General features: G+C 37.9%; 1 protein-coding gene across 2 annotated transcripts in view; it reads left to right on the forward strand.

Moving 5' to 3' along the window:
* Positions 1 to 25,963, forward strand: part of TMEFF1 (transmembrane protein with EGF like and two follistatin like domains 1) — an 87,674-nt gene that overhangs the window by 18,115 nt on the left and 43,596 nt on the right. The window contains exons 2-5 of one of the 2 annotated variants that reach the window (XM_078436643.2): positions 3,969 to 4,078; positions 11,396 to 11,525; positions 16,077 to 16,103; positions 18,418 to 18,517. In XM_078436643.2, the coding sequence (XP_078292769.2) occupies positions 3,969 to 4,078; positions 11,396 to 11,525; positions 16,077 to 16,103; positions 18,418 to 18,517 (367 nt within the window). The remainder of the gene's footprint in view (positions 1 to 3,968; positions 4,079 to 11,395; positions 11,526 to 16,076; positions 16,104 to 18,417; positions 18,518 to 25,963) is intronic. The other variant, XM_078436644.2, reaches the window with a different exon arrangement.

Consider the following 25,963-nt stretch of genomic DNA (forward strand, 5'->3'; position numbering starts at 1 on the left):
CCCTGTTTTTTTTTTTTTTTTAATCCTCTGTTTGTTTTTTTTTTTAATTTTTTTTTTTAACGTTTATTTATTTTTGAGACAGAGAGAGACACAGCATGAACGGGGGAGGGGCAGAGAGAAAGGGAGACACAGAATCTGAAACAGGCTCCAGGCTCTGAGCAGTCACGTCCACGCGGGGCTCGAACTCACGGACCGTGAGATCGTGACCTGAGCCGAAGTTGGACGCCTAACCGACTGAGCCACCCAGGCGCCCCTAAATCCTGTGTTTTATAATCAGCAAAAAAGTCTTACTAATTTTTCAAAGCCAGTGCAAGTCTTGACATCTTTGACCTTGCATCCTCTGCCTCAAATCCATTTTTATCCACTTCTTTTTGTAGAAGTTTATTTTTTATATTTTTATTTAAGTGATCTCTATACCCCATGTGAGGCTTGAACTCAAAACCCCGATATCAAGAGTTAGATGCTCTTCTGACTGAGCCAGTCAGGCGGCCCTTTATCTCCTTCTTGAAACTCCTAGAGCAATTATAGCCTGTACAACAGCATTTTTTCCTTATGGACTACATTGAACGCATTAGTAATTGTTCCATGTTAGCAAGATCACAGGCTCCCTGTTAATATTTTTCTGTGTGCCCCAATTTCTTAGCATAGTATTAGATATATAGTAGATACTTGTTTCCTGATCAACTAAATAATCACATTTAACGCATTAATACACACAAAAATATCATGAATTTAATAACAGGGTAGGCATAAAATGAAACATGACTAATAGCCAGTGTAATCAGAATTTCATGACTTTTGCCCTCACCTATTAATGTGGAACCTCTAGCTTCCCCAGATTGCTCTCCCTCCAGGTTTATTCTTGGAATCACCAAAGGGTGTTTCATGTGGGCTCACTAATGTATTCTGGCCACTGCCACATGGCACATCTTTTTCTTCCTGCCATGTTTGCTGCCCCTAGATATCAGAGGTGTATCTCTGTGCCTGATTATCTCCTTGGCTTTGTGCCATCCTGCCAGGTGTGGTGCTGATGCTGGGGCTTTTGAGGTGTCCCAGCCTCTTTTCTCCCCCCCGCTATTCTGTCTTGTTGTGTGGACATCAAAGCAGAACTCTTTATACCTTGTTGTTTCAGAGCTTTTAGCGAAAGCTGCTATTTAGTTTCTTACTGTAGCTCCTCTGTTATGTTGAGTTCTTGGGGCTGGGCTGGGGGAGTAGTCCAAGTGATAGACACCATCTTGTGCACAGGACACTCCTCCTGTTCAAGCTCTGTTTATTGAACCAAGCTTTTCTGCCTCTCTTTAGTAAGGATGATTATTGTCCTAAAATGTTTCTTAGTCTTTCATGCAAATAGATGCTTTGAAAAAAAATTTTTTTAATGTTTATTTATTTTTTTGAGAGAAAGAGACAGAGCATGAGAGGGGGAGGAGCAGAAAGAGAGGAAGACACAGAATCTGAAGCAGGCTCCAGGCTCCAGCTGTCTGCACAGAGCCGGTCGTGGAGCTCAAACTCACTAACTGTGAGAGCATGACCTGAGTTGAAGTCGGGCACTAAACCGACTGAGCCACCCAGGTGCCCAAACAAATAGATGCTTTGAACAATCCTCAGTCTCCAGAGAAGTGTGAATCTTAGTATCAGGGATTGTTTAGGTTCTAGATTTCAAGGCCATTGTATAATTTTATTTATTTATTTGTGGGGTGGGTGGGGAGAGGGGCAGAGTAAAAGAGAAAGAGAATCTCACACAGGCTCCATGCTCAGTGTAGAACTTGGTGTGGGGCTGGATCCCACAACCCTGGGATCATGAACTGAGCTGAAATCAAGAGTTGGATGCTCAACTGACTGAGCTACCCAGGCACCCCACTGCCATTGTACTTTTAAAATACAATAAGTAAAACATACCTCAAAGATTCTCAAGCCCAAGTAGCAAGTCAGAGCTACTCAGACCATGATCTTGAACCCCCCCCCCCCCAAAAAAAAAAATTTTATCCCTGTTTTATATGTCTGATTGTATTGGAACCCAGTGTGAACTTTAAGGCTACAAAGAAAAGGAGGAGAAATGCACTCAATTTTATTTCTCAAATTGTACAATTCTTTTTATTTCTATGGCCCGTAAAATTGACTAAGCCTGTAGTTGAACAAAAATATTATGCATTGTTATCCTCTTCTCCAAAGCGGTTCTTTATTAATATTTAGTTAATCTTCCTTGGGTTTCAAGATGTACATTAGAGTGTATTTGGAACTGCACCTTGTGCAAATTCCCAGTAGGAATGAGGGTATATAGAAAAAAAGCAAGCCCCACACTTAGGATTGAGTCTCAAGTACTAATGCAAGTCATCAAGGAGGAGAAGGGTGAGTAAGCAAAAATTGGGAGATGAGGGGAACCAAGAACATAGAGCCTCCATAGCCAGATAGCCAAGGTGAAAGGAGTTAAAAGATGATCATCTGTGTCTGAAATAGCTTGTGAAACAGTGAGAACAACAAAATAGCTCTAGTAGTTTCCTGTTGTTTTAAGTTTCAGCTCATGTCTTTTTTAAACATGTGAGTTTCATTTAAGGAAAAGAAAAAAGTTTTGTAACCTATAGTTACATAGATGTATACTTAACCTAGTGTGCAGTGCTTGGTTGAGAGTGGTTATTCAGATAAGTGGACTCCTTGGGTATTTAGGTACTTGACTGCCAGTTCCTTGGAGGGTCAGTTCCGAGGAGTAGGACACCCAAGACACCATTGCAGAGCAGTGAGAACAAACGGGGCAGAGAGATCCAATGAAATGTCACCAGGACAGATGCCATTAGATACAGAGACACTGGACTCTGTGTCTCTGAGTCCACTGAGTCCTGCTTTGAAATCTAGAAATAGAAAACAATGGAGGAAGGGGGAATGCTGGAGAAATGCTCCCTGAGATCTGTTTGCCAAGACTTCATCATGATCTAGAGGTTCAGGAGACCTTGTGCCCTTCCCAGGGTCCCTCAGTTACTGAGTGACAGAGTCAGAAGCTACTTTAGGCCATCCTGCTCCCAGACTTCTTTCTTTACCTGTACAATGGAATGGGTTTTCAAAATAATCATTTATTATTTGTTATTGTTGCTATAATTTTATTATTTGTTGTTTGTTGTTGTATGTCTCATTCCTAATAGAATATAAAAATTGCATTATAGTGGTTTTTACTTACTTCCATATGATGCTAGGTAGCTTAATTTGATAGTTCCAGAGCAAGACCGATGGTCTTGGAGCAGGAGCAAAATGGCCACAGAATGCTAGTATTGTTGATTGGAGCTACTTCCTGTGGTAGAGTGAAATTAAGTCATTAAAAAATTTTAAGAGTGAGATTTTTAGTTTTTTTAATTCTGTGCACATAAATGCTCCATATATATCAATTGTATGATATTCAGGTTTACTTTAGAATTCTTTTCTAATTAAATTAGTTGGTCTAGAATGAATTATGTTCACCTGAAATTTATTTAGATACCAAAAGAATTAAGATTTCTTCTAATTATTCTTATTCTCCTTAAAAGTAACTTAATCACTAGAAAAATGATCTAAGGGAGTGCCTGGCTGGCTTAGCCGTTAGGGCATGCTACTCTTGATCTGGGGGTCATGAGTTTAAGCCCCACATTGGGTGTAGAGATTAGTTTTTAAAAACCTATTAAAAAATAATCTAAGATATTAAGATAATGGTAAGAAAACTGTCTTAAGCTGTTGGTAGCCAACTAGAAAAATTCTGAGATTTACCTTTGGGAATTCTGTGAAATCCTGAAATTTTGAGTTTTATTTTGGTTTGGGTTGCTTATTAGGCATATTATTATGCAAGGTTCTCTTTGGGGAATTTTGAACATTTTGTGTCCTTGCTTTTCGTATGTTATGTCTTGTTACACTGTGAATGAGACGATGAACACATTTTAAGGTTTTTTTTCTTTTATATATGGACATTTGGATACAAAAAGACATATGAAACATTTTTTTCTCTTTTTCAGAATTAAATGTGAGGGAGTCTGATGTAAGAGTTTGTGATGAATCGTCATGTAAATATGGAGGAGTCTGTAAAGAAGATGGAGATGGTTTGAAATGTGCATGTCAGTTTCAGGTGAGGAAACCAATCCTATTTTGAAGAATTTTACATTTTTAACATTTTATCATTCTACATTTTTCAAATTAAAAAGCTTAAAGCACCTTGAATCCCATAAAGAAGTTGGACTTCCCAGCCCACTGATTTTTTTGTCAGATGAAATACTATTATTTGTACATTCTTTGCTTCTTTCTTTGAGTTAAGAGGGCAGACTGGCAATAATAGATGTGAAGATGCTTTGAAAAAATATTAAAAGTTCTATTCAAATGTAAGTTCTACTTGTCACTGAAAAGAAATGAGTTTCTTATTTAAAACGTTGGCAATTTTCCCCCTTTCCTTCTCTTTCTAGGTTTTTTGCTTTCCATTAAATTTTTTTTTTTTTTTTAATTTGAGTGTAGTTGACCCACAGTGTTACGTTAGTTTCAGGTGTACAACATAGTGATTCAGCTTCTTTATATGTTATGCTCTTCCCTTCCATTTTTATTTGCTACTGTCTCATCTCTTTATGCCAAAGAACATGGCTGACTCAGTGCCTCAGGGTAGGTCAGGGTTAGAGGTAAACTAGACAGAGGAACCTCAGACTAACATCTTTGCTTTTCAGATGCTCTTTTAGGTTGTGATTGTGTTGTCTAAAAAAAAGCTAAAAAGAAGGAATGCAAAGGCTGTTACATTCAATTCTTTTTATTTGCTGTGATTAAATTATAATCTGGCTTCAAAAAGTTGCTCAGAAGATGGTCCCTGATTTAGGATTTGAGATGAAACAAAGGCAAAACTGGAATTTTTTTCACTTATCATTTTATTCTAATTGGACCCATCATTTTGGATTTTAAAGGAAGGAAAGGGTACAGAGATTAGAGACAAAAGCATAGGACAGTCAGTATTTCCAGTAACCCTATAACCTCAGCAAGTTCCTATATGTTCCATCTGAAAAGAGATGTTTTTTACCTTTTTTCTACCCTTTATGTTTTCTACCCTTTTTTATGATATTGTAATGAGAATCAAAATCAGAGAGGCTGCATATGAATTCTCTGAAAACTTAAAACTATTGGAGGAAGAGTAGGGAGGGAGATATACTATTGTCCAGCTACACAGACCCTTCATAGTCAAAGGGACTTTATAATGCACTATTTATTCACAGTAGCTATCTTTGATGTGGTTTAGCTGACCTTGTGCCCGCACCTACCTGGTTTCTCATGCAATGAATGTTCTCTTCAATGTGTTATGTTTGGCTTCCCTGCCTGCTCCCTAACCATTCTTGAAAGGGATAGCAACTAAAGTGGGCTTCTTTCCTTAAAAGAAGGTATTGGTGTATATAGTGTTACTAAGCCCTCATGAACTTTTACCGCTTTCTGTTTTTCACCTTAGATAATTTTTTATGATCTGCCTTCAGATTCCCTAATCTTTTCTTCTCTTCTCCATTCAGTACATACAGTGAGTTTTTATTTTCAGATATTTTATTTCTAGAATTTATAGTTTTGATTTCTTGACTGAGATTTCCTGTCTTTTCATTCATCACAAGCATATTTTCCTCTAGCTTAGATCCTATTGCTGCTTCAAAATCTTTGCTAATTTCAGCATCTGGGACATCTCAGGGATCAGATTGTCTTTTTATTTGAAAATGGATTGTGTTTTCCTTTTTCTTTGTATTAGGGTAATTTTGAATTTATTGTACACATTGTGAATGATATGTTTTAGAGTGTTTGAATTTTGTTATGTTCCTCTGAAGAGTACTGTCACTTGGAAGCAATTAAGTTGGCTGAACTCAAACTGCACATTCTCTTCCCTGTTGTGGGAAGCAACACAAATATCAGTTCATTTCTTTTAGTCTTTGCCTGGGCTACTTAGAATCTGCCTCATGAGTGGTTTGGGAGTCAGCCAGAAATTTGGTCTGAGTTTATATACAGAATCTGGAAGGCCCTTCTGACTCTTTCCTTTCTGGGTTTCTCTCTTTTTAGTGGCTCTGATTGCCCTGAACGCTATTCTTTGGTTCATTGAGCCAGAAAGATTGGAGCTTTCTTACTGGTGTTTTAGCCACTCCTGTATTGGGAAGACTGAAGCTGTTCCCTCTTCCAGCTGTCTTACATTTCTTTAGGTTAAATTCCTTGATGTGGAATTGTTGAGCCAGTGGATGCTTATGTACAGATAACATTCTCATCAATAACAGTACATTTGACTGCTGGTTTCCTCTTAGCCTCTTGGTAATGGGTTTTGTCAATCCTTTAAAAAATTTTTTTATTTTACTGTTTACTTATTTTGAGAGAGAGTGATCATGAGAGGAGAAGTAGAGAGAAAGGGAGAGAGGGAATTCCAAGCAGGTTCTGTGCTGAAAGTACAGATCTCATGAACTGCAAGATCATGACCTGAGCTAAAGCCAAGAGTTGGACTCTCAACTAACTGAGCCACCAGTCACCCTTCAGTCCTTTTAAATTGTAAATCTGGGGGCGCCTGGGTGGCTTGGTCGGTTAACCGACTTCGGGACTTCGGCTCAGGTCATGATCTCACGGCCTGTGAGTTCGAGCCCCACGTCGGGCTCTGTGCTGACCGCTCAGAGCCTGCAGCCTGTTTCAGATTCTGTGTCTCCCTCTGTCTCTGCCCCTCCCCTGTTCATGCTCTGTCTCTCTCTGTCTCAAAAATAAATAAACGTTGAAAAAAAAAATTAAAAAAAAATAAATAAAAATAAAAAAATAAATTGTAAATCTGTATGGCCAAAAAATTTTTTTTTTAAATTTTCATTTGATTGTTAGAGAAATTGAAAATTTGCCATGTGTTTATTGACCATTTTTTTGTGAATTTATATTTCATATTCTTTGCCCATTTTTTGGAGTATTTTCTTTTCTCCTTGTGTTGATATGTGAAGACATATGCATACTCTATATATAGTATACTATTTGAGTACTTATATATTGCTTACTATGCTGAGCATTATCCATTAATAGTTCTAAATGTGTATATACATATGGATATATATATATATATATGTGTGTATATATATATATGTATATATATATATATATCCATATATATAAAAGCCTCTATAACTCATAAACTCCCATGAGAACCTGTGATATGGGTACCGTTTTTATGTTTTTTAAAAGAGTAATGTATGCCCATTTACATACATTGAAGGATTGACAACAACTTGAACATTATATAAGAAGATGTATAATACAATGAAAAATGTCTTTCACTCCAGACTACCAATTGCTCTTCTTTTTTTTTTTTTTTTTTTATGTTTTTATTTATTTTTGAGACAGAGAGAGACAGAGCATGAGCAGGGAAGGGGCAGAGAGAGAGGGAGACACAGAATCGGAAGCAGGCTCCAGGCTCTGAGCCATCAGCACAGAGCCCGATGCAGGGCTCGAACTCACAGACTGTGAGATCATGACCTGAGCCAAAGTCGGATGCTCAACCGACTGAGTCACCCAGGCGCCCCTCAATTGCTCTTCTTTTTTTTTTTTTTTTTTTTTAACTTTTTTTTAATGTTTATTTTTAAGACAGAGAGAGACAGAGCATGAATGGGGGAGGGGCAGAGAGAGAGGGAGACACAGAATCGGAAGCAGGCTCCAGGCTCTGAGCCATCAGCCCAGAGCCCGACGCGGGGCTCGAGCTCACGAACCGTGAGATCGTGACCTGAGCTGAAGTTGGACGCTCAACCGACTGAGCCACCCAGGCGCCCCTCAATTGCTCTTCTTAAAGGCAACATCTGTTACTTGTATTTCCTTCTAGAAATATTGTACGTTCTATAGGCATATGCGATTGACCCTTGAACAACACAGGCTTGACCTGTGTGGGTCCACTTATACATGGATTTTTTATAGTACAGTCCTGTAAATGTATTTTCTCTTTTATGTGATTTTTTTTCATAGCATTTTCTTTTCTCTAGCTTACTTCATTGTAAAAGTACAATATATAATACATGTAACATACCAAATATGTGTTAATTGTTTATGTTATTGGTAAGGCTTCTTGTCAATAGCAGGTTATTAGTAGCTAAGATTTTGGGGTGTCAAAAGTTATGCATGGGTTTTTGATGTGCGGGGGATTGGTACCCCTAACACCCATGTTGTTTAAGGGTCAATTGTAGGTATTTTAGTTTCTCTTTTAAGTTTTAAACCACTCAGTAGTATTTACCTTAGAGTGTTCCTTTTTAATTGAGAGTACAAAAGTTTTGAAGAAGTTATTCTAGTGTCATTTTCATTTTGTTTATAATTTTTAATATAAATAATTTTTTTAATTTAAATTCATGTTAATAGGGGCGCCTGGGTGGCGCAGTCGGTTAAGCGTCCGACTTCAGCCAGGTCACGATCTCGCAGTCCGTGAGTTCGAGCCCCGCGTCGGGCTCTGGGCCGATGGCTCGGAGCCTGGAGCCTGTTTCCGATTCTGTGTCTCCCTCTCTCTCTGCCCCTCCCCCGTTCATGCTCTGTCTCTCTCTGTCCCAAAAATAAATAAAAAACGTTGAAAAAAAAATTTAAAAAAAAAAAAAATAAATAAATTCATGTTAATATATATATTATATGTGTGTGATATAAAGAAGTTTAAATTTTTGTATCATATTTTATTTTTGTCTTCATGATTCTGCTTTTCATTGATTGAAAGTCTTTCCTTGCAACTTTAAGATTATAAAGAAATAGCCTATTTGACCTTTGTCACATATTTGGACAGCTAGAAAATCCTTGTATGATCTGTCTGAATCCTTTGCATTCTTACCTGGTGGCAAAGCAAGAAAGAGAAATAAAAGTTAGGAGTTGAGATCACTAGATATTTATCCAAGCCTTTATCCAAGGCTTGCTTTGTGCTTGGTGCCAGATGCTGAGGATATAAAGATGTTTAAAGACAAGTTGCTTGCCCTGTAGGAGCAAACTGCCTCAGGGCTTACAGCATGATTTGATCCTGCTGCTGAACAAACCTTCCTTTGACTATTCTGCCTTCTTATAATTTATAGATCCGTTCAATTTAGACCTAGGTGATTGCCAGTTGAAGAAAAATCACCTCCTATGTCCATTAAACACTTATTTGCTGGTTTCTTTAGCTGTATCTTTCAATTCATTCAAAAAACTTGCTTATGATTCAGCATGCTTTTAGTGTTAATATTGTTTATTAACCATATTATAATTTCTGGCTTATAATTTAAATACATTTTAACAGATAATAACAGGATTTTAAATAAAGTCTAAAATTTTTTTTTTCAGTCTGCTAGTAAGAGCTATTATATCTTGTGACACATATATACACAAACCTACTTTTATTTTGTACCAAGAAAAATGATCAGTATTGCATCTTTCTATGAATACGTGGATTATATCCAAAGAGGAGTGCCTACGACTTTCCTATTTTCTTTTTTCCTCTTTGTCCTTTTCCTTCTCCCTGGAGTACTCCAGACTGTGTTTTTTTTTTTCCTGAATTTATCAATGTCTGCTATTGCTAGGTGTTGCATGCCCTCTTATTAGACCTTTGTATTAGAGTTCTCCAGAGAAACAGAACCAATAGGAAATACACACACACAGAATGAGGGGAAAAAGGGAGGGGACGATATATTTTAAGGAATTGGTTTGCTTGATTATGGAGGCTGACAAGTCACGTGATCTGTTGTCTGCAAGCTGGATGTCCAGGAAAGCTGATAGTGTAGTTCCAGTCCAAGTCTGAAGGCCTGAGAATCCGGGGAGATGAAGATGTAAGTCCCAGTCTAAGACTGAAGTCCTGAAAACCAGGAGAATAGCCTTGTCCCAAATCCAGCAGTCAGGCAGGGAGACCCAGTTCTCCTTTCCTCTACTTTTTTGTTCTATTCAGGCCCTCAGATCGATTGGATGATCCCACCAACATTGGGGAGGGCACTTAGTCAGTTGATTCTAATGGAAATTCAATCAGAAACACCTTCAGAGGGGCGCCTGGGTGGCTCAGTCGGTTAAGCGTCCGACTTCAGCTCAGGTCACGATCTCGCGGTCCGCGAGTTCGAGCCCCGCGTCGGGCTCTGGGCTGATGGCTCAGAGCCTGGAGCTTGCTTCCGATTCTGTGTCTCCCTCTCTCTCTGCCCCTCCCCCGTTCATGCTGTGTCTCTCTCTGTCTCAAAAATAAATAAACGTTAAAAAAAAAAAAAAAAAAGAAACACCCTCAGAGAGCATCCAGAGATAATGTTTAATCTGGGCACCCTGGGGCCTAGTCAGGTTGACACATAATATTGACCATCACAATCTTGTTGCTATTTTCTTACTTATTATATTTAGCAAAGTTCTTGACATGCAGTAGGCACACAATACATGCTTGAATGGATGTGGCTCAGAGTTGTACACTCCGCACCTTTCTAAACTACTTCAAATTACATTCTTCTAGCTAAATAGAAGGTATAGGGAGAATTGTTTCACCCAGCAAGGGTGGCAGTATGGAGGAGGCGGACCTTAGGTTAGAGTCAGTGCCGACGTCAGAAGTTGCATGTTGTTAAAATCGCCAAATCCCTTCATTTGCCTAGAGCATAATGAGAGGCTCCTAAGAGAGACCCCTGGAAACAGACTGACCAAAGAACAGCAGGTCTTCTCCTTCCATCTCATGCTCACTCCTAGGTATGTATGTGCTTGTTAGGTTGAATTTCAGGCACGATTTTAAGCTCCCTGTTCACTACCACCAAATGACACATGGTAACACCCTGCTGAATAACTCAACTGTGTAGTGGTTAGAATACATCACTTGTGAGAAATTGTGGGTCTCCCACTTACTAGCTATGACCGTGGGCAACTACGTAAGACTCAGAAGTGATGAAGGCATAGCAAAACCAGCTAATATTTACTGAGAATTTACCATGGCCAGATATAAATGCTAAAGATGGATTTCTCTTATTTAATCTTCACAACAACTTTATTAGGTAGATGCATTAGGTGGAGGAAATGGCAATGATGCTAGCCTATAGTTACGTGGATGGTAGATCCAGAGATCATGTATTTCTTTGTGTTTTCTATAGCATGTATCTTGGGACTTTGCATTCCGGTGGTATTGAATAAATGAATTTTGATTTTAATAAAATGACATTATATAATTAGTGCTTATTAGCTTATTATAAACATAGCCAAGAATTTCTCTCTTACCTCATTGGATTTTTATAGCAAGCAAATGCACTAGATAGCACAGGGATTTTCTTATCTTTATGGATAGTTGATAGTTATTTTCATTATAAATGTGAAAAAAGGTGTGAGAAAATGGTATAACTCTCTTTTATTTAAACCAAACAAAAGAACAAACTATTCTGTAGAAGTATGTCACAGTACTATGGTATTACATTCATAAATATGAAGTGAACTATTAATATTCCTGCTTAGTTTTGAAAGTTTATTTTTGTTTCTTTTGCAGTGCCATACAAATTACATTCCTGTCTGTGGATCAAATGGGGACACTTATCAAAATGAATGCTTTCTCAGAAGGGCTGCTTGTAAGCACCAGAAAGAGATAATAGTAGTAGCAAGAGGACCATGCTACTCTGGTATGTGTGATACTCTTCTGAATAAATGTTAGAGATGATTCCATCATAGTTTCTAAAAGGCAATTTCCAGTCAGAGATGTATTCCCAGAACTGCTCTATGGATTAGTTGTTTGGGGAGTGGAGGGGCTCTTTTTTGTCTGCATTTCATGTCGTTGCTTTAAATTTGTTTTTTAATGTTTGTTTATTTTTGCAAGAGAGAGAGAGATAGAGATAGAGAGAGATAATGTGAGCAGGGGAGGGGGAGAGAGAGAGGGAGACACAGAATCTGAAGCAGGCTCCAGGCTCTGAACTGTCAGCACAGAGCCTGATGCAGGGCTCAAACTAATGAACTGTGAGATCATGACCTGAGCCGAAGTCAGATGCTTAACCGATTGAGCCACCCAAGCACCCCTCGTGTTGTTGCTTTTTAACCCCAGGTGGTGAAATTTCGTGGGGTCTTTGCCTGCCTTTTGCCTTATGGTTTGAATATTAGAACGAGATTTGGGGTGGAAATTACATGGGATCCATTTTGTTGGGTTTTATTTTCATGGCAGGGGAAAGGGGTGGAGAATATTTATAGAAAGTCATTAGTGGCATCCCAGGATGTGTCTCTTTCCAAGCTTGTCTCTTTTTATATCGTCTCTATTCTGTCTGCCAATCCTTGTCACCTATCTTCCCCCAGGTTTTTTGTATTTATTTCTCTTTTCCTTCCTGAATCAGTAGTGGTTAATTTTGGAAGGCACTAATGTAAGTTTCTTACTTGCATTTGTATTTGGGGACAGGGATGCAAGTGAAGTGTTGTAATTAGAATTATCGTATGAAGGTTAGCAGTATAGGTGTAGACACTTCCTATATGATATACTTTATTTATTTATTTATTTATTTTCCTATGTATTATAGTGCCTGTGTCCAGAATTTTTACTGGGGCTCCATTTCATAAGCACGAATGATCCATTGTCCATGTGGTTGATCTCAAACTCCAGGTCCACTAATACCATATATTTGAAAGCCCCCACTCTAAATTAAGTGGCTGGTCTTTGTGGTTGGCCAACCCTCTACCCTAAGGCTATAGAGTGTGGCCAGCCCCACCCTATCATCTGATGTGGTTAGCACCCTCCTGAAACGAGACACTTCTGGCAGGTATGATGTAGATTACCTTAAAGAAGCTGAAGGCAGGGGTGCCTGGGTGGCTCAGTCGGTTAAGCCTCTGACTTTGGCTCAGGTCATGATCTCATTCATGGCTCTCGGGGCTCTGTGCTGACAGCTCAGCTTTGGATTCTGTGTCTCTCTCTCTTTCTCCCTCTCCCTGGCTTGTGCTCTGTTTCTCTCTCTCTCTCAAAAATAAGTAAACATTTAAAAAAATTAAAAAGAAAATACAAAAAAGCTGTGGGCAAAGACCAGGCCTTTCTTTGGACAATACCAAATTCTTTTCCCTACATCAAATAATTATGTGCTTCGTGAAACGATTATGTTCTCAGGCCAATAGACTATCATTTGTTGTGATTCTTGTATACTTCTCTAAGTACATTGTGTTTCACAGACTTGGTTTAGAAACTAAAAAAGAGGGACACCTGGGTGGCTCAGTCGGTTAAGTGTCCAACTTTGGCTCAGGTCATGATCCAACGGTTTGTGAGTTTGAGCCCCATGTCAAACTCTGTGTTGACAGCTCAGAGCCTGGAGCCTGCTTCGGATTCTGTGTCTCCCATACTCTCTGTTCCTCCTCCTCTTGCACTCTGTCTCTCTCTCTCTCTCTCTCAAAAATAAATAAAATGTAAAAAAAAAAAAAAAAAAAAAGTAAAAAAGAATATGGAGCTCTTTACAATCCCAAATTAATTAGGTGTCTCTTATGAGGAGCATGTGTTTAAGATACAAAGTGCTTTGATAGGCAGTGAATGGTAAACATTAGAATCAGGGTGGTAGATTGGAAAGAGCACTGCACTGGGGTTGAAAGACCTAATTTTAACTCCAGCTCTTATTTATTTTTTATTAAAAAATTTTTTTATGTTTATATTTGAGAGAGAGAGAGAGAAAGAGAGAGAGAGTGTGCATGGGCAGGGGAGGGGCACAGAGACACAGAGACAGAATCTGAAGCAAGCTCCAGGCTCTGAGCTGTCACTCAGAGCCCAATGTTGGGCTTGAACTCACAAACTAGGAGATCATGACCTGAGCTGAAGTCAGATGCTTAACTGACTGAGCCACCCAGGACGCCCCCCTCCAGCTCTTGTTTACTTACTTACTATATGACCTTGGACAAGTCACTTAGTTACTCTGAGCCCCAGTTATTTAAAGTGTTAAATGGATACCATCTCTTGGGATTGTTAAATGAAGATTGAATAAGCTAAGCTGTAAGGTGCTATATTGATCTTGTTAGACGCTTGGTGGGACATTGCTAGAAATAAGTCTTTTGTTTACTTGCAAAATGCTTACTTAGAGCTTTAGCCTTTTTTCCTCTGTGAAATTTTTCTCCTGTGGCATCTCCTGACAGAGTTTTTTTCACACTTTGTGCGTATCTCTATGTATATATCATACTGTATTTCATTTATCTGACACATCTGTCTTCAGCTGGATCAGTTGCTTCTCAACAGGAGGGCAGGATGCCCTATCTGGGGAGGTATATTATAGTCCCAGGGTTTGGGTGGAGTTGTGTGGATGGGGAAAGGCACATGAACAATGAAAATACAATCTACAAGAAGAACTCAACTCATTATCAGAGTAGTCACAATATTTCAGAGTTTTTATCTTTATTTTATTTATTTATTTTATTTTTTAATGTTTGTTTATTTATTTTTGAGAGAGCGCAAGCAGGGAGGGGCAGAGAGGGGTACAGAGGATCCAAGGTGGACTCTGTGCTGACAGCAGTGAGCCCGATATAGAGCTCGAATTTACGTACTACCAGGTTAGGACCTGAGCCGAAGTTGGATGCTCAACCGACTGAGCCACCCAGGTGCTCCTATTTCAGAATTCTAAAGGACACTAAAGGAAAGTTTGAGGTATTATATTCATTAAAATTTAGCATGGGTTGAAAACAGATTGAGAGCATCTCATGCACTGGGGCTATCTTATTCAATTTATTCCTACCATTTACTATGTTGCCTACCACATGATATGTACCCAGTCAGTGTATGTAGAATGGAATGAAAAAAGGAGTGTTTTCCTTTTTTTTTTTTAATTTTTTCAAAAAAGAATTTTTTTGTTGTTAACATTTATTCATTTTTGAGAGTGAGACAGAGCATGAGCGGGGGAGGGGCAGAGAGAGAGGGAGACACAGAATCTGAAGCAGGCTCCAGGTTCTGAGCTGTCAGCACAGAGCCTGACGTGGGTCTCTGACTCACAGACCATAAGATCATGACCTGAGCCGAAGTCAGACGCTTAACCGACTGAGCCCCCCCAGGCGCCCCAAAAAGGAGTGTTTTTCTAAAAAAAAGTTTGGTCATAGAACAATTTTTTAATTGAGTTCCCTTCTTTGTCTTTTTTCTGCTCTTCTACTCTTTTTCTTTTCCTTTGTGTACTCAGATCTAATTATTTATGGTTGGTTAATCAGAATCGAACACAGTTTTAGACTTTATAAAATCCCTTGAAGATTTTGCAGTGGATATTACAAAAAACATGTATTGTTCCGGTTCCTCCTATTTCCACTATGTTTGAGAATTTGATTATTGTTTGAAGGAGATCAAAGGGAAAGGGACAATATTGTGAAGGCTGTTATCTCCCACTCTGGGGAACCATTTGAAGAACTGGAGCGGGTTCCTGAGGATGTGTCTCCCCCCCAACCCCTGAAAGTGCTGGATAAAGTGTGCCAAGCTCTTTTGCCACCTCTGCTTTTTTACTGCATCATGCTGATGATATTATAGCACTACCCTCTCTTCAACATGCTCTGCATCATATGTTGGCCTTTTTAGGATTTATAAAATAAGCATTTTATATTAATTACATTTTAGGCCGACTTTTTGCTGGTAACTTTGAGGGAGGCTTTTTAATTTCACTAGTAACAAGTGTCCCACCTACACCTTGGTGTGAGTCCTTCTGGTGAGGTTTCCTAGAGGAAGCTAATTTCATCAGTAATATGAAAACCTCAGCTCAGAAGTTCTTTCCTTTTAAGCCTTGAGGCTTTTTCTTACCTTTTGGCTTTTGGCCTTTATCCACGGATTTCATTAAGATTTTTGGAGCAAGACCCAAAGCTCTTTTCCTCCCTTTCTAATAAAAGCAACTTATTCATTATTCCTCTTAAGCTTTTACAAAATTAAATTTTTTCTTTTTTTACCTTTTAAGTGAGTTAATTAAAATTATTTTTATATAGCCATTTATTTTACAGTATTTATTCGTCTTTACTCGGTGCAGGGCACCTGGATACTTCCTGAATATGCTACAAAGATGTATGAGTTATAGATGATTGTGTGTCTAGGGAATTAACATTTGGGGAAAAACATGGAATAGGTACATAAGAATAAATGGTTTGATATCAAAAAATGAGAATTGTTATTGCAGTTTGATTTTTGATGAGAAATTTGAGTATTGGATAAGATGACATTTCCAGCGAAAGTATTTCTATTCACTGTTTGTTTTTCTTCTTAGATAATGGCTCTGGATCTGGAGAAGGAGGTAGGTTTCAAGTACCCCTTAAAGGACATTTGTTTTCTGTCATTTTCTGATTTTTACAGCTTTATTGAGTTAAAATTCACACAGTGTACAATTTGCTCATTTAAAGTGTGCCATTCGGTTGCTTTTAGTATAGTACAGAGTTGTGCATTCATCATCACCACAGTCCATTTTAGAACATTTTCGTTACTCCAGAAAGAAGCCTTTAGCCATTACACCCAACCCTTCTGTCTCTTTTAGCCCTAGGCATATTGTTTCATACAATTATGTCTCACTAAAGCTTTGTTGACAAACAAAGCAGAAATGTAGCTCCTGTTAAATTGAGATTGCACCAAAGTGCCTTCTCCTTTGGATCATCCACACAAGTGATTTTGGGTTGGACCAGAGTATTTGTAACTCTCCCACTCCTTGCTTACAAATTTTTGCTCCTAAGGAATTTTCAAGGTGCTGGGTTGTAAAACTCTGGAGCGAATTGTGCATGGCAAAGAGAAGGCTTACAGGATAATTGTAGTGGAATCTAGACTTTATGCCATTAAAATTCTCCTGTGTATGTTTTTGATTTTATTTTACAAATATATAAATTATTTCTGCTGTTTAAAAAAGTAGTATCTGGTAATAGTGTATAGCAACAGTTTAAATTGTCAGAATTAAGAATGACTCATTTAATTCATAGTCTAATGAAGCTGTAGGACTTAGTGACTGTCTACTGTATGCAAAGTAATGCAGGAGGTACTGTGGGGATACCTACACTGAAAGAAAACTTACTCTAGTAAAATTCACACTCATACAAATGAAAACTACAGTTATGATCCTTTCAATACTATCTGAAACCTTATTCCAGATTTCCACATTTCATAGAATCCTAAAATATCAGAGTTGGAAGGCACTTCAAAGGTCACTTAGAGAATAGAAGAACCATCCTGAGGAAGAAATTTGGGGATGAAAGTTTCAGGGGAAAAAAAAAAAAGATTAAAGTTATCCTACAATAGAATGTGATTTAAAGGGACATGTTCAAGCAGAAGCTTCATGATCACATGTGAAGGATCAGACCATCAATTCTAGATCTTAGAGCTGGAAAGGATTTTAAGAGAGATCACGTAGTCTAGTCTTTGTGGTCAGATATTCAGTAAGGAAACAGTCATGTTCCCATACTAAAGAAGTGGAAGTTGATGTCATGATTTTTTTTATGTCATGTAAATACTGGATGTCTTGCTCTGAGAATGTAGGTTGACTATTTCTTTTCAGGGAGTGTGAGTTTAGAAAGGCTAAGTCGTTTGCTCAGATTAGCGTACAAACTTAAGTGAGCTTGTGGTGGCCATACGATTTCCTGATGTTTCTGAAGCCTCGGAAATAATAGGATTATGATCCCTGGAATCTGGGAGTGTTCATGAGAATTTGGGAAAGATTTCTACTTAAAGTGCATGCAGACACTAAAAATGGAAAGTTTGGAAGTATTACCAAATAGGTATATTAGGTTTTTGGACTTGCCTTGTAATGTCTTCTTTACTGATAGACACCCCCTGAAGAAGGTGTTATTTCCTAAACCAGAATGAGAGATCCTTTGAGTAAACTGTAATCCCTAAATTGGCTTCAGAACGGATCTCCCTGCCCAGTTTGAGATTATCAGGGTAGGATTCATTCTAGTTGAGCCCAGAAATGTAGAATCCCTTGAATGTGGGATATGAGTTGGAGACTTACTGGTAACCACTGGTTTTTTGTGCCAGATCATAGGAGATCCACACACTTCTGCATTCTGGGTATTTTTGGTGTGCTAAGTGGGCAAACAGAAAAGGAGGCAAGTCCTTTGTAAAGAGACCCCTTTCCTTTTACAAATTTGGAGATAAATATTTTTTTTGAATCCTGTTAGTTATGTAATAAGAAAGGCAGGTATGAAACTGATGTGAGGAACAAGTGGTTATACTCTATTGCATTTAATCATTTATTTGTTAACTGGCATTGCATAGGGTAGGGTAATCACTGTACCAAATTTATTGCTCATGTTTTATTTTCTCTCTCTCTTATTTAATGTTATATGGTAATTCTTTTAAAGGCAATTAATTATCAAAACCTGTAGTGTTCTTTCGTACATAGGTTAAGGGATTATTTTGCTAGCACCAATACTTGTTTTCCTCATAGAATATGTTGTACTCAGTATTGGCAACATTTTTGGATGCAAGCATTGATAGATTTTGGAACTGATTGTTTTCAAGAGCGCAGGTACATTTTCCGCAGAAATGGGATAATGGCTGCTGAAAACATGAAGCTTATCTGGAAAGGAAACCAACTTTTGGTTGAAAATTTAATTTTTCTTTTTAAGCAGAAGAGGAAGGGTCAGGGGCAGAAGTTCACAGAAAACACTCCAAGTGTGGACCTTGCAAATATAAAGCTGAGTGTGATGAAGATGCAGAAAATGTTGGGTGAGTTGATTGAGGGAAAGGGATGCACTTACGTGGAGGTTAATCAGTACTGTTCTATTGTAGAGAGGTATCTTTTAACCTGGTTCTAGATATTTCGTGTGTGCCTTCTTTATTTTTTTGTTTACTGCTGGTCTGTTGACTTTCTCTTATGTTGATATAATATCATAGCTCTTTAAATTAAAGTGTTATATTTTAGAATGAGACTCCACATATAATATTTTCAGTTTTACCTGTCTTTATTTTTGATCATTTTATATATTTTATGCTAAGTGCTAATTTTATTCATCAAAAATACCCTTATTCTGAATTATCCTACCATTATACTTTCTAACAGTATCAATACGTTTTTCTTTTGCTTAACTTGCATTTTTACACAGAATTTTTCATATATTTCAGTGTGTTAAGAAAAGTCCAAAATTGCTTCAAAATTTTAGATACAGTAATTATACATATGTAAAAAATATTTTTAGAAATCCTAGTTGTACAGACTGACATTATATTGTTTTATTTTCTCACTAATGTTCAGCCTTCAGGATTTTGGGTTTTGTAGTTGGACAGCATTGTCTGTCCAATTTCCACATGGGTTTGGTCGAATAGTAATGATATTGACATCATCAACATAGCCATGTTTGTTTCTTCTTTTCATCAGATTCCTGTTTGTTTATTCCAGTCTCAGCCTTTCATTTCCCTGTGGTGTTTGCTTTTTGCATAGTTTTTTTTTTTTTTTTTTTTAAGTATATTTGTTTTGAGAGGGAGGGGGAGAGGGAGCATGAGTGTGCAGAGGAGGGGCAGAGAGAGCATCTCAAGCAGGCTCCATGATGATGCAGGGCTCAATCCCAGGGCTCAGTCCCACCACCACAAGGTTATGACCTGACCCAATACCAAGAATATGATGCTCAACTGACTGAGCCACCCAGGCGCCCCTGCTTTTTGCATAGTTGATTCTAAAAGCTTTAATGCTGACTTCAGGACCTTATAGCACAAATTGATCTTCACTTCCCCAATTACCCCTTAGCGCATGTTTTAAAACATTTATTTTGTAGAGATTTGCACTTTCTTCCTTACACATATTTTCACTGTGTGTTTTCTGGTCCCATGTTTTATTCAGCCCTAAACATATTCAGGTCTCTCACTGAAAAGGAGTAATGTGGTTTAATTAACAACCCAAAGTGAGTTTTATAAGTCAAGATGACACCATTTTCAGGATTATGGTTCAAAATCAGCTATTTGGGTATGTGGTAAAATTAAAGCGTGATAATTTACTTGATATATCAGAGTTGGTGAGAATTGGCACAAGACAAGTTCAGTAAAAAATGAATTCCGTATAACTTCAATTTGCTCTGTTTCTACATGTTGGTCACTTGGATTGACATGTGTCCATTCATTTCAGTAAGAGTGATTTGATTAGGAAGAACATGTTTTGCAAAGTAGATGTGGGTCTATAGAGCAATGAGAGATATGGACCTACAGAGAGAAGAGATAATAGATGTTATGTTCTCTTCTCACTTTGTGCTAATGATATGGCATGATGAAACGCTGTTGGGTGTGTGTGTGTGTTTGTAGAGATTTAGTTCTTTTTAGTGTTTTCTCTCAGGACTGTTACATAAAGGTATTCAGAGTCAAAATAGTTGTCAGTGATTGATTGGCTTGGTCCATTGATCTGTTTCTATTCCTTTGATGGTACCTCTGTTCAGTTAGTCCTGCTTTAGTCATTTATCTGCTCTGATTTTTCATCCCTTAATTGAAAGAGATAGAGATCTTTTGCTTAGAAGTAGAACAGATTCCATTTAGTCTCAGAGGCAGCCCCAAATATGACATCTATGGTAAAATACACATCTTTCTACGTACACCACCTCATGATATGACATACACCCTATGCCCAATTAGGGCAACTCCCTTGTATGTACTAAATTCATTTTGTGTGTCTATTTGAGAGCTTGGAACCACTGTTTTTGCAGATACAGGCTTTAAGCATAAGGAAGTGGGTACAGACCACGGAAGAGCTTACCAGTAGAAAGGAGCATGCAATCTGAGGAGACAGCCAAGGAGCACATAGATTGGGACAGGCAGCCAAGTCCAGGCCAGGAAATCAATGCAAAGAATAGGAAAATATTAAGGAAGCAATTGGAAGCTTTACCTAGAAAAGTCATTAAACTAAAAGGTTGATCCTACTAGGAAAGGAGACAGAAGGAAATTTTAGGAACATTAATCTTTGAGTGTATAAAATACTTCTTACTGATTGCAGTTGAGCTTAACAATTTAGATGTATCTCAATGGTTATTGTAATTTTTTTTAAAAAACTTTTAAATGGGCATGGTATCAAGAAAGTTATACGGAGGTTATTTAACTCCCTCAGAGCACCTTCTGTGTCTTTTCGTGGTTACTTCCAGGTGAATACTGACATGTTTGCCTAAGGGTAGTTTTGACCTAGCCAACCAGACCTTTTCAGTAAGGAAATTTGAGAGATGCCCAGATGTGGTAGTAGCCATCAAGCCTTGATTAGGAAGATGTAATATAATTTTTAAATTAAAAGATAATATTGTAGTTATTAAATACAAAAGGTCTTACTTACAGAACAAGTACTCATGCCATGTTTTAATTATTATAAACTCTACCAGAATCAGAGAATGTTGAGTAGGGTCTTAAAATTTTTTTTTAAGTTTATTTATTTATTTTTGAGAGAAATAGAGTGTGAGCAGGGGAGGGACAGAGAGAGAGAGAGAGGGAGAGAATCCCAAGCAGGCTCCATGCTGTTCGTGAAGAGCCCGACTTGGGGCTCGTTCTCATGAACCATGAAATCATGAGCTGAGCAGAAATCAGGGTCAGACACTTAACCGACTGAGCCATCCAGGTGCCCCTAGGATCTTAAAATTTATCTTCTATTCTAGTCCTCTCATTTTACAGTTGTGAAAATTTAGGATCTTAAAATTTATCTTCTATTCTAGTCCTCTCATTTTACAGTTGTGAAAATTAAGGATTAAATTCAGAGAGTTTTAGGGGGCAGATTCTCCTAAGTTCCAGTAGAGTGTTTTTCCTGTATTGGCCTTTTTTATTCCTAGAAGGAATGCTGTTATCTTTTTCTTTTTTTTTTTTTTTTTTCAATATATGAAATTTATTGTCAAATTGGTTTCCATACAACACTCCGTGCTAATCCCAAAAGGTGCCCCCCTTAATACCCATCACCCACCCTCCCCTCCCTCCCACCCCCCATCAACCTTCAGTTTGTTCTCAGTTTTTAAGAGTCTCTTATGCTTTGGCTCTCTCCCACTCTAATCTCTCTCTCTCTTTTTTTTTTTTTCCCCCTTCCCCTCCCTACTTCAAGGACTGCTGCTTGATGACTTAAAACAAAGCAAAACAAAACAAAACAAAACACTGCCCTCTTCAGTCTGGTCCCACATGACATTTCTTTACTTTCTCCTTGTCTTCTCCTACTCTGAGTACTAGCTGCTTTTACATTCCTTATTTATGCCTTAGCTGCCATCTAGAATGCCCCATACCTATCTGTCTGTTTTGTATTAGTGACTTTCAGACTTTTTAAAAACTCAACTCCATGTAAGAAATGGATTTACACTGTGACCCAGCACTGTGTATGTGTATACATTATGATAATAAATACTAAGTATAACAAAAGTCTATGAAATATATACCTACCTTTATTAAATGCAAGGTACTCAAATATTTTCTGTCCTATTTTCTTAAAAAAATGCTGGAATTGGCTTCAATATCCACTGGTGATTATGACCTACAGTTTGAAAAATATTCCTTTATAATATATCTGTAATGGATATTGTATTTTATGTTATATTTTTAGGTATGGGTATTCATTTAAAAAATATTTTATCTTTTCTCATTTTGAAATGTCATTTCATTACAAGAAATGTTTATAAGCTATCTGGTTTCCAAAGGGCAGCTAAAATCTTTCTCTTGCTTTAAAGCTCTCTTTCTTGTTAATAGTTTTTTTTTTTTTTTAACATTTATTTATTTTTGAGACAGAGAGAGACAGAGCATGAGCAGGGGAGGGTCAGAGAGAGAGGGAGACACAGAATCCGAAACAGGCTCCAGGCTCTGAGCTGTCAGCCCAGAGCCTGATGCGGGACTTGAACTCACAGACCACGAGATCATGACGTGAGCCGAAGTCGGACGCCCAACCGACTGAGCCACCCAGATGCCCCTCTTGTTAATAGTTTTTAAAAAACCCTGGCGTTTTGGGGGAGGGGGTCAGCACTATCATGTAATTTATTTTTTTGCTATTAAGAAAACTACTAATTTTTTATTTAGCCATTTAAATGGGAATTTATTTAAATATATTATGTTCATGTTACATATTGTATAGTATGTTACATATCGTATAATGTGTTATGTTTTTCAGATAATGTTACATGAACTATTTTTTTAGCTCTTTATGGCAGTTTTGTCTGGTAGCAAGGAAGTATTATCCTGATTTTACAGGTGAAGCTGAGCTCAGAAGAGGCTGAATGGCTTGCAGTTAAGCAGCAGAACCAGCACACAGATCTAATGATAATGGATTTATCCATTGTGTTGTGCATACACATGTGTAATACTATGATGTTCTCAGTGGTGGTGGTTTTATCCCTAAGCTGAAAGCTCCATTCTGTCTTGTGTTTTGGGTTCTTTAAAAATAAGTTTTACTTCTCCCAGGCTCTTAGCTGCTGCTTCTGGGTTTTGTCAGTGTGCCTTGACAATGAGCCTGGGTGTAGATAACCCCAGCTTTTAAATTTACTTCTCTTCTTTTCTGGAATAGGAGATAATACAATTATAGAATAAATAATTTAGAATAAATTCTAAACATAAACCAGAGTAATTAGGTTCTTTTTGTTTTTTAAGGTTTATTTATTTTGAGAGTGAGAGAGAGAGAGAGAGAGAATGAGAATCCCAAGCAGGCTCTGTGTTGTTAGCACAGAGCCTGATGCAGGCCTGGAACCCGCGCACCTTGAGATCATGACTTGAGCTGAAGCCAAGAGTTGGACACTTAACGGATTGAGCCAGCCAGGTGCCCGGTAAATAGGTTCTCCTGAGTGAAGTGTGTGAACTTGATTTATTGCATATGTTTTCTCTCTTGTCTGCTCAGTGGCTAATTTATTTATAATTTAAATTATTTTTAGCTTCTGAAAGGTTTTTCCCCCTTTTCTTCCTGATGTATAGGATGCCTCTCCAATGACACTCTGGTGTTTGCATGGGTTAGTGATGGCTATTTTCATTGATGCTTACCTTTTAATTTATACCTAGAGCTAGGTAGTGAGGTTCTAAGAAATTTAACTTCCACCTAGGTGAGATAGATTTCAGTATTTCATTGTGACCATTGTGAAGTACAGTGGATAGACCTTGTGCTTAGTCTTTTTAAAATTTTTTTTTAAGTTTATTTATTTATGTGTTTAAGTAGTCTCTACACCCAACGTGGGGCTCAAACTCACAACCCCCGAGATCAAGAGTTGCATACTCCTCTAAGCCAGCCAGGCACCCCTTCTGCTTAGTCTTAAAACTCAGAAACGGCACCTGCTTTACAGCACATTATATTTCTTAAACCATAGGGATCTTAGCAACCACACCCCCTCTTTTTCTAAATGGTATTTCTAATCTGACCAAAGCTGAAGTTATTGTTACAAGATAGCCATCAGCTGTTTGTCTGGACATTGGGGTTGAATAATCCTAGAACTCCTTTACATCAGTACCTTTTATATTCCTGACCTAAATCTTGGCCCACAAATGGTTTGTGGAATCTGTAGAGTCATCAGGCATAATGTCAGTACAGGTAAGTTATAAAAATCCTCTAATTATTTCTTTTGAACTTTGTGTATGGTGCACTTTATGGAAATAGCTCCTGTTCTGCCTCTTTGATGTCAGTCTCTTTGGAGATGCTCTTTCCTTAAATGATAGGAGATCTTAGAGTTGCTCAGAGAATCATTGTAGGTATGCAGTATGACAGACAACATTGATAAAGTTAATCTACCTGCTGGACATCTTTGTCATTTGTGGGACCATTTTCTGTTTGACACAGCTGGTCAGTGTCACAATCTGATGAGTCGCTCCCTTAGAAGGTATGATGAAATCTTTTTTCTTGTTTAAGCAAAGAGAATGATGCTTATATATGTGTGTCCTCTGTCGTGTTCTCCTTTCTGGAGGCTACATATACTTCTTAGCAAAGAACCAAAGAAGTACCTTTCCTACCATTATCTTCTACTCTTATTTCCTCTAATCAGAGATGACAATAATTTTTGTCATTTAACATTGCCTTACTCTGGATACATAGAATATAGACTTAAAACTATTTAGGTTTAATACATTGCTATGATGATCCCTTAGATTATAATGGAAAAATAATTGTATGCTGTTCTTTTTCTTCTGATAACAGGAAACAACACGATTAAACATGATTTTGTACAAAGTACAAATTGGATATTAGCAATGACAGGCTCCTTTGTCCAGAAGTATCTTCCTGTAGTGCTACACAGCTGCCAGTAAAGCTTTCCTATGAGAGGTTTGTTTTTAAAATGCAGAACAGGGGCGCCCGTGTGGTTCAGTTTGTTGAGCATCTGACTCTTGATCTCGGCTCAGGTCCTAGGATTGACCCTGCGTTGGGCTCTGCACTAAGTGTGGAGCTCTTTCTGTCTCTCTCTCTCTGCCCCTCTCTTCCATTTGTGTGCTCCCTGCCATCAAATAAAAAAAAATTAAAGTGCAGAACACCGTATCTCCATGACCTTTGGCAGTTTTTTGAATGCTCTGTTACTCTTTGATAGTTTGTCTGTTATTCCCTCTTCTGGACTCGCATCCCTATTTATGTACTTGTTTAATACCTACTCTTGTCCCCTGACTTGAATGAAATTTAACTCAGATCACAGGATAACACCTCTTCTGGAAGCCTCCCTTGCTGTCTTCCATAGTCCCTATGAGTTAGGTGACTTTATTCCCTGTTACTCCTTGTTCTTGAGAAATAACCTCTTCTCTTGGGATCACTAGCAGAATGTGGGCTCCCTAAGAGCAGGGACTTTGTCTTGCGGATTTCTATACTGGATGAACTTGCCATAAGGTTGGGTTGTAGGGTCCCTCTATAGGTCTTTGTTGAACTCATGGCTGTTCACATTAGATCTTTAGTATTCACTTAGAGCTGCACATGGGGTTGTTGTAAGGATTTAATATATGTGAAAAAGACTGGTATTAAACTTGTTGAAGGCTTCATAGGTGTTTGTTAAATCTAAATATAAATAACTTCACATGAATTAGTTTAAAGCCAGTGTTTCCTTAACTGCTAAATAAACTTACCATATCAAGAAGGAATAACACTTTCTGTGTAAAGTAAGGAGAAAGAAGGAAAAGGATAGATTTTTTTCAATAAAAATACTACTACTTTCAGATGTATATAGTATTTGATTTCAAAGCGTTTTTTTTTACAAAAGCTTATTTGGTTCTTTCACCAGTATTAGGAGGTAT

The sequence above is a fragment of the Panthera onca genome, chromosome D4, assembly GCF_046562875.1.
Source record: "Panthera onca isolate mPanOnc1 chromosome D4, mPanOnc1 haplotype 2, whole genome shotgun sequence".
NCBI classification, from domain to species: Eukaryota; Metazoa; Chordata; class Mammalia; order Carnivora; family Felidae; genus Panthera; species Panthera onca.